At 46.4% G+C, this 9,478-nt stretch overlaps 1 protein-coding gene across 1 annotated transcript; it reads left to right on the top strand.

Moving 5' to 3' along the window:
* Positions 1-6,840: 6,840 nt before the first annotated feature.
* On the top strand, positions 6,841-8,611 carry LOC104599843 (UDP-glycosyltransferase 71K1-like). Its single transcript, XM_010262581.2, has one exon. The coding sequence runs from the start codon at positions 6,916-6,918 to the stop codon at positions 8,332-8,334; it is 1,419 nt and encodes a 472-aa protein (XP_010260883.1). The 5' UTR covers positions 6,841-6,915; the 3' UTR covers positions 8,335-8,611.
* Positions 8,612-9,478: the final 867 nt, after the last annotated feature.

Here is a 9,478-nt window from a genome sequence, read left to right as displayed (position 1 = left end):
CAAGTTCCAAGAATGGTGCCAAAGTATGGGAATTAGTTAGAACTTCACGTCGGTCGCACACCCGCAGGCAAATGGCCACACAGAAGTAATGAACAGAGCCATCCTCCGCGGACTGAAAGCACGATTAGACCGAGCCAAAGGTTTGTGGGCAGATGAACTACCAAGTGTTCTATGGGCTCACCGAACCACGGAAAAAACCGCCACAGGAGAGACCCCCTTTAACCTCACCTACGGCACCGAGGCAGTGATCCCGGCGGAAATCGAAGTACCTACACTACGACTAGAAGCATACGACGAACAGACAAACGAGGGCAAGTTACGCACCAACCTCGACCTATTGGACGAAGTGAGAGACCTCGCGCACATCCGAACTGTAGCCTACCAGCAAAAGGTAGCTCGGTATTATAACGCGCGAGTAAAGAAGAGGAACTTCCGCGTCGGCGACCTGGTTCTCCGTAAGGTCATGGTGCCCGAACCCGGCGTAGGGAAACTTGGACCAAACTGGGAAGGACCCTACAGAGTAAAGAAAGCACTCGGTGGGGGGGCATACGAGCTCGAAACCCTAGAAGGAAAACAAGTACCCCGAGCATGGAACGTCGTCAACTTAAGAAGATACTACCTATAAACCACCAAGGCAAGTACCCCGAAGCCGAGGTAAAAAATGAACTAAAGGACCAAAATGGTTAGTTCGGCAAAAAACGCAGCTCAAAAACAGGACAACTAGCACTTAAACAAAAAAGCCATTTCATTTCAGATAAAGGTGTACATTCAAAAAAAAAAAAGCAAAAGCCACTTCATCTTTTACAAGTCAGGGGCTACTTCATCATTATCAGAAGCCACTTCGACAACACCCGAAGGACCTGCCTCCCCCTCGGAGTCTGGTTCAGCATCCGCAGCATTAGCCATCTCTTGAGTAATGCACGAAGTGGATATGGCGCTGGTATCGAGCTCGGGGTACGTATTCCGGATCATCCACCGGCTTAGCTTGAAACCCCTCCTGTAGGAGTCCACCATCAGATCATCGAAATCCGGCGAAGCAATATAATCACTGACAGCTTTTTTCTTCGCGTCTTCGATGCCTTGAGAGAAGATCTGAGTCCTCTCCCTGATATCCTCCTGAAGATACTCGACCTGATGCTGCAGGTCCAACTTCAATTCCGCCATATGCTTCACCACCACTCCCATGGCCTCAGCATCTCTCTGAGACCTCGCCTGCCTACACCGCGCGAGGCGAGCAGCCTCCTCGGCAGCTCGCGCCTGCCTCGAGAACCTCTCCACCTGGTTCGCCAAGGCGTGAATAGAAGAGTTCACCTACCAAAGGGAAACAAGGGATCAAAGGAACAAATAGTAGAATAAAGGCCGAAGAACTCTAAAGAATGGAGCACTTACCACCATGGCATGGGTAACGGCACGGCAGGCCACTTGGTGCAGAGGGAGCTCGGTCCACGCCGCGACTTCCTCGGGAAACATGGCCTCCTTACTCCATTGAAGAGCGTGAATAGGCGACAACACACTCCTGAAGTCCCCCGGGGCCTCTGAGCCCGACGGCCCAGCTCGCGTATGGGCAAACTCGGAGTAAGCGGGAGCCCCTGTGTGAGTAGTTTCGGCATAAGGAGCCCCCACCGGCTCCTGCATAGGAGGAACCATCTCGGGCTCCATAGGCTGATCCTCCGCCGGGTAGTCCGGCACCTCAGGCTCCGCACCCTGGGGTGGCTCGGCGCGAGCTCGCTTAGCCACCCGTTTTCTCCTCTTCATGCCCTGGAACAAATGCCCACCTCGGGTCCCTCGAGAGTCCATCGTACCTACGAAAAGGAGTTCGGCATTAGTAAAACAAGTAAAAGAAGAGCAAGACAGGATCGCTAGGGGAAGAACCTACCCGAACTCAAGCCAGCAGCAATAAGCTTGGCCTCCGTCAGATACCGTTGACACTCCAGCCCAAGCCGCGCCCATTGCCGGAGGCCCTTCGCCGTCTCTTTATCGAGTGTGACGCCGGAGTCGGGAGCGGCCATCCCCCAGCCGGTCTGAAACGGCCACCCCAACGCACTTCGCACCCCGAAATAGTCCCGCTTCCACGCCGGGACCTTATTAGGGAGTCCGTGTAAGAGCTTGAAGCTTGGGCGAGGAGACAGGTAGTATGCCCGCCTACGCCCAGGAAGGGGACCCGCTTGCTTTTTCAGCATTAAAATAGAGGAGAAAATCTCCAGATCCAAAGGAAAGTTCTCGTCACAGAATAAGGAGATCGTCCCCACTAAATTCCTAATGGAGTTCGGGTGAAGCTGGCCGACCGTCACACCGAAGTGGTTTAGAACCTCGACGAGAAGAGGATGAAAAGGCAGTTGCAGCCCCGCAGCGAGCTGCTTCCGGAAAATCATGATCTCATCAGGACCGTGTTCCCAAGGGAAGCTACCCGTAGGGATGAAGTAGGCGTGCTCCCCGGGCAAGTTGTAGTAGTCTATGAGGGATTGAAGTCCCTCAGGCGTCATAGTCGAAGGGCCGAACTGATCTAAAGCCCGGCCACGATGGGAGGTGGACGCCGACCTACCCGAGGCACCTCGGCCTGTAGGTTCAACCTCTTCCTCAGGACCTACATCGGGTTCACTTGAACTACAGGGGGACGCAAATTGGTTCGTAGAACCTGCATCAGACCCGCTTGAACTGTTTGAACCCTCCGAACTAGACATCAGGGAATGGAACGGGATTCCAAGAGCACTCACCCGGGAAGAAGACTGAAGTAGACCACGAAAGCTCGAACAAGCAAGGAACCTGGGACGCGAGCTGAAGAGCCTGGACGCGAACTGAAACTTAAGCGCGAGCTCAAGAGGTACAGTAGCAAGGACTGGGACCACCCCCCCCCCCATTATTTATATCCACAGCGGCCGGAAAGCGACGGCCCAGATCGAAGCCAATCCAACGGCCCACAACCGCGCTAAATCGTACATCTTCCGAAGCCGACCAGCGCACGTCTTTCTGAAACTGACGAGGCGTCGCGCACGTCCTCTCAGAGGACGGGGCGTCAGCACGCATCTTCTCGAAACTGACAGGGTGTCAGCGCACGTCTCCTCGCAATAAAAGCATCTGCAGCACGACTCCCAAACGGCTACCCTCACGTCTCCCAAACGCGCGCCCTTTTTTGAAAATCAAATTAAAGCGAGCACCCTCAGTGCGGACCAAAATCCTCCTGCTACCTCACGAACTCCCCGCGCCAAGACAGGACCCTTGTCGCAGGGAGTGGGGGGCAATTGATGAAGGGAAATTTGGCCCGACCTCGCAATCACCCGACACGTGGCAAAAGCAAGCAACTCAGGGCAGCAGAGCGCCCAAAACGAGCACCGAAAGTAACGAAGTCCAAGCTCACTACTGAGCCCGAACTCCACCAAACCGGATTCTCTACTAGGAGCCCGAGCTCCCTACCAAGAACCCGAGCTCCCTACTGGGAGTCCGAGCTCCCTATTAAGAACCCGAGCTCCCTGCAAGGAGCCCGAACTATCTCGGGTCCTAAGCCTCACAAAGCCGTGACCCGAGCTGGCCCATGGCAGCTCGGAACACTCCCCAAACCGAACTCAAGACATCTCGCTCGCCACTCCAGCACTTCGCTTCCGAAACACAAGACTGACCAAACGTACCTCACACCAAGGACGTCCGTATCCAAGGGCGGCACACCTGACTGATTTGGGATCTGACGCCTGACAGCCGCACTTCAAACGGCCTCCTGCTACCGCCACCTGCCACCGTCGTTACCAGCCACAGAGACGGCTCCGACAAAAGGAGCAGTGGCGGTTCTGTCCGGCCAGAGGAAATGACATCCGAACTGGCAAGAGCTCAGAGATAATCATGCCCGATCTGACAGAAGCCTGGAAATGAGTGCGCGAGGTGGTTATAAAAGGCTCCCTACCCCCCAAGAACAAGGTATGCTAACTTTTGCGCTATCTGGCTTATCTTGCCTTTGAAAGACTCTAACTTGAGATTCGGAGCCCTTACGCCGGGTTCTCCCCGGAGCTTCTTCACCCCCTCCGTTTCAGGTCCCCTGCCACTCAGTTTAGAGGCAAGATCGTTGACAGCTAAGATCGGCCGGATTGTGCATCATCAGGTACTAACTTTAAATTAACCCCAAAGTTCGGATACTAATCAAGAATTTTCCCTTTTTGTTAATATAATGAATGCATAATACTAGATAATGTACACAAATGTTTTCTAAAAAAATTATTTTATTTTTAATATTATTTTTTACATTTTTATCCTTTTAAAATTTTATTATTTAATTATGACATCATGGTGTGATTAATTTAGCTTAAAAGGTCAATCCATTGACCTGACACATAGAAAAGTGATTTCATTTCTATGTTGAGTTATAATTTTTTTTTATTTCATTTCCATCATTAATAAAAGTACTTTTAATTTACTATACTCATTTTTATTAAATATAATGAATACATAATATTAGACATGCATACAAATTTTCACAAAATCTTTGTATTTTCAGTAATTTTTATATTTTTTTATGACATCATGGATTGACCCATATGATTGAACTACTTACTATCCACTTGAAGGGAACAATGGCTTCATTTTCATATTGGTTTTGAACTCATTGGTTTTGTAATGTTACAATTGATGAGTACATTTAATTAGGTAGAATTTATTAACAAAAAACAAAAATACCTCAAACATAGGATTTAATGAGAGAATGGGAATTGACATCTTTAATATACGACTTGGAGAGGAAATTGAATGAAGTGAAAAGTGAAAATTCAAATTATGTTTTTTTCTCTCGTGGCCAATTAGGTAGCAAATTTAAATGTTTGGGCATTTTATCCAAGAAAAAGTCTACAGAACTCATTTATTTAATATATTATAAATATAATATTTAATAATAGAGAATGAAAATTAATACCTTAAATACCTTGTTCTTCATCTAGAACCATGTTCATCTTTTTGTTGCTAATAGAGATCAAAAAGTTACCTCTTTATACTAGAATCGCTACAAACAACACCAAGATATCAAACAACAAGGAAAAAAAAGAGAATTGAAGCAAGTAAATGCCGAATGCTCTACAGCCAATTTCGATTAATTCTTTGGGTGATGATAGCCAACGGTAGTATAGATGGTCTGCACCAATGTGAGAAGAAGAGTGATAATGATGAGATTCACAATCCTGTCCCATTTGCTGCGTTTCACATAACTACGAATCTCAAGACTGGTCGTTTACTACCTCCGGCAGGCGTAAATGCACCAAGGTATTGTGCAAACTTTCCACACTTGCAGTATCGACATCAATGATCCCATGTATAGTAAGGACCTTGGCATCTTCATGACTACGAACCAGCAGCTCACTCATGAACTTCAAATATGAACAAAACTCACCACCGCTTCTGTCTTAATACAACTCCCCTTTGAAATCAATCAAGCTCTCAAGCAGCATCTTTGTATTGGGTCCAGTGGAGGTGAACGGAGGTAGAGATAAGCATCAAATTTCAACCATTTTGTCTGGAATTTTATCCCTCTAATCCCCATCCCTTTTTGTTTCTGAAGCTAATTCCAGCTTCTCGCAACTCCGTCGTGCTGCGGAAGGTGGATCACACACTGTCATCTTCTTTGACATCACCATCACTCAAGTCAGGCCCAGTGAGAGTAAGGCAAAGAGCATGGAGAAGGGTTGGCGCTTCTTAAGAAATGATGTAGTTGCTCTTCTTCCATGGAGATCAAGCATGGGCTTCATCAGACTGTCATACAACACCATCCTCGCCAAGTCATGGGGTCCCTTCCATTTTCCCCTACTCAACACCGCTTGAAAGAAGCTTTGCTCCATCAGCTTCTGGAGGATCAAGAGGGGGAAATTGATTACTGATGGAAAACATGGACGAGACCCAGTTATTGAACATTTCCTTGTCCCAATGTTCGCCCAGATTTCTATCCTCAGGGTTAACCAACGATGCTAAACCACCCAAGGAGCACAAGCCCACTCGCAATATGAAGCAGCCTTGCTTCACCTTTATATCCACAAACTTTCCTCCCTTGGGGACTACATTGAATTTGTCATCAGTAGCATATATCTTTCTGGCTTCGTCCTCTAGAGCTGCAACTTCTTCTTTGTATTTTCTCTTAGTAATTCTGTACAATATGTTGCCACTATAGTTCTAAATGCGGAGATGCTAACGAATCGGTAAATCTTCTAAACAAGTTAACAGTCGAGAGGGCTTTTTAAGGGAGAGAGTAATTTTGTCCTATAACATATAAATATAATGTGTATTTCATATGGTGGATACAATACACCTCGTGTATTAGTGCCCCTATGTGATATTTCTTTCAAAATGTTGCCTAAGGATGAAAAATTACCCTTATGGCCTAAAAACCCTAGAATCTAGACCTCGTTCCTACTTCTATACTAATTTTATTATTAATATAGAGAGATTAATATAGATATAGATAGAACGTGCTATGCACCGAACAAAAAGAAGAATTAAGGAGAACAACCAATCAGCGCAGATTAGAATTTACTAGGCCCAAAATAAAGGGAATGCATCCTGACCGTGAATTGATAACAAATTCATGAACAGAAGGATGTGGTTTATAGGGGAAAAAGGGCTACAACAGTTGTAGGGGGCTGGAATTCAGAATTCTGCATCGTGTGTTTCTCGTACTTTTCCCAAAAAAAATTAAGTATCATAAATTTTCCCTTAACTTATATCACATGATAGGCTGATTTAAGTCTTGTGGCCTGCGCATAAATCAAGGTAAACATTGACCTTACCTTAATTAATTAGCAGGATCATGCCAACCAGTATGAGAGTATATAATTGACTGGAATCAAATTGGTAATTAATTAAGCGTAAATTACGAGCTTTAACTAGTTAATTAATTAACTGGAATGTAGCTTTAAATACTCTCCAGAGGAGAAGAATGAAGAACAGGAGGCAATGGAGAAAGAAGAGTTGGTTTTCGTCCCCTCACCGGGAGCCGGTCACCTGGTATCAACCATTGAGCTTGCAAAGCGCCTCATTGATCGACATGATCGCCTTTCAATCACTGTTCTCTGTATAAAGCCACCCTCTATCTTGAATGCCGGATACATTGATTCACTAGCTTCTTCCGCCCCTTGGATTCGCTGGATCGAGCTCCCCTCGGTAGACCCTCCTTCACCGGAGACTTGCAAGCTACCGTTCAGCTTTATCTCTCGCTTCATTGAAGGCCACAGACCCCACGTAAAACAAGCTGTCACCCAACTCATGGCTTCTCAGCGCCAGTCTCGAATCGCTGGGTTGGTCCTCGATCTCTTCTGCTCTCCCTTGATCGACGTAGCGGCAGAACTCGGCATTCCGTCCTACATGTTCTTCACCTCCCCAGCAGCCATGCTCGGTCTCATGCTCCACTTCCCAACCCTCAATAGTCAGACGACCACCGATTTAAAGGACTCAGTTGAGTTGATAATACCGAGTTATGTCAACCCGGTATCCCCCCGATTCTTGCCTGTGTCTCTATGGATCAGGAAAGAGGACGCCTACATTCGGTGGCTCTATCACTGTCGTCCTTTCAGAGAAGCCAAGGGCATCATCGTAAATTCATTTTCCGAGCTTGAATCTCACGCTATTAACTCATTCTCAGATGGTCGAACCCCGCCGGTTTATCCGGTTGGACCATTGATCGACTTGGAGTCTCGGATCCACTCGCCGTCCAACCGCATCCGACGAGATAAGATCGTGAAATGGCTGGACGACCAACCGCCGTCGTCGGTGGTTCTGCTGTGCTTCGGAAGCATGGGAGGCTTTGGTGCTCCCCAGGTGAAAGAGATAGCGGTTGGGCTCGAGAGGAGCGATGTTCGGTTCTTGTGGTCCTTGCGTCAACCTTCCGAGGTTATGATGGGCCCACCCCGTGACTACACCAGCGTTGAGCTTGGGGAGATCTTGCCCAATGGGTTCCTTGATCGGACGGAGGGGAGAGGCTTGATATGTGGGTGGATCCCACAAGTGGAAGTGCTGGGCCACCCAGCGATCGGAGGGTTCATATCTCACTGCGGGTGGAACTCGATATTGGAGAGCCTCTGGTTCGGCGTGCCGGTGGCCACGTGGCCCCTCTATGCTGAGCAGCATTTAAACGCGTTTGAGATGGTGAGGGACTTGGGATTGGCCCTGGAGATCAGACTGGATTACAGGAATGGTGATGATTTGGTGAGTGCGGAGGAGGTGGAACGAAGTGTTAGATCTTTGATGGACGGTGATAGCGAGGTGAGGAGAAGGGTGTGGGACATGAGGGAGAAGAGCAGAGCAACAGTTGTGGACGGTGGATCTTCATTTTCTTCCTTGGGTTTTCTGATTGATGATCTGATGGCAAAGAATTGACCCATCTTGCATTAATTTCTGCTGCTGCCCTTTAATTTTCACTTTTTGTTTTAATCTTTTTTTCCTACAACAATTACTACTCTTCTTCTCTTGTGTTGTTACTCGTTTAGGATAGAAGACAAGTGAGAGAGTGCTCCAAATCTCTCAATATAGACTTATTTTTTTTTCATGGAAACTCGGGTTTGTCCTTCTAACCAGTAGAATTATTACTATGTTGTTAGAAACAATTTTTTACCCTATTAATGTAATATGTTGGAATGATAGATTAGTGCATACAATGGGCTGCACTAGAAAAAATTGTTTAGGACACTCTGGGCCCATGGTGTATTTTGGGCAATTTTAATGCTCTAAGAAGCAGTGATGAGAAGGAGGAGGAAGGAAAATATACATGGAAATTAAATAATATTATGGGAAAATTGATCAGGTCTTAGCAAACAAGGATTGGAAATTGGTGTACCTGAACCAAAATTCTGCAGTCTCTATGGGGATCCACTTGCTTCTTCATGCTATCAATAACTAATTTAGAATCTTCTTCAATTGTGAGGTTGAGGGCAAGATTATGGGCTTCCCAAGCAGCCCATGCTTCAGCAAGATTAATAATCGTATATCCAATTTCATATGCTTTGAAGTCTAAAATCTGGCCCAAGTTATTTTTGGCCACACAAGCAATAGAACATGGGTTGTTTCAGCAAGATTCATTCTTTGGATCATTATCAAGACCCGCAACATCCTCCTCAATGGATCCTTTGTATTTCTACTGTTGCTCTCCAAATAAATCCACCAATCGAGAACGGAATTGTTGTTCTCCGGAGGAGTCAGTATAGAATCTCCTGTTATGAGCCAAATTTGTCTAGTAAAATGGCACTTTATGAAGATATGAGCATCATCCACCTCTTCTCTACAATAACTACAATTGCCGTCAATATCAAATCCTCTATTCTGAAGGGTCATTTTGGACGGAAGTTTGTTGTTTAGTAAAAGATATAAGAAGATTTTAAATTTCAGAGCAATTTTCAATTTCTACACATTTATTGATTTCCTTTGATGCCCTAGTAGGGTTTCCATGCATCAGACAAGCCACATTATAGGCAAACTCGGTAGATAAACTACATTCGAGTTAAGCCTCCATATGAGTTTATCCTCG

Source organism: Nelumbo nucifera, chromosome 7 (assembly GCF_055504915.1).
Source record: "Nelumbo nucifera cultivar China Antique chromosome 7, China Antique-T2T, whole genome shotgun sequence".
Classification (NCBI taxonomy): domain Eukaryota; kingdom Viridiplantae; phylum Streptophyta; class Magnoliopsida; order Proteales; family Nelumbonaceae; genus Nelumbo; species Nelumbo nucifera.
The sequence above is the reverse complement of the archived record's forward strand: the minus strand, read 5'-3'. Positions and strand labels throughout refer to the sequence as shown.

Coding starts and splice junctions, on each gene's coding strand:
- LOC104599843 (XM_010262581.2), top strand. CDS start 6,916: ATGGAGAAAGAAGAGTTGGTTTTCGTCCCCTCACCGGGAGCCGGTCAC.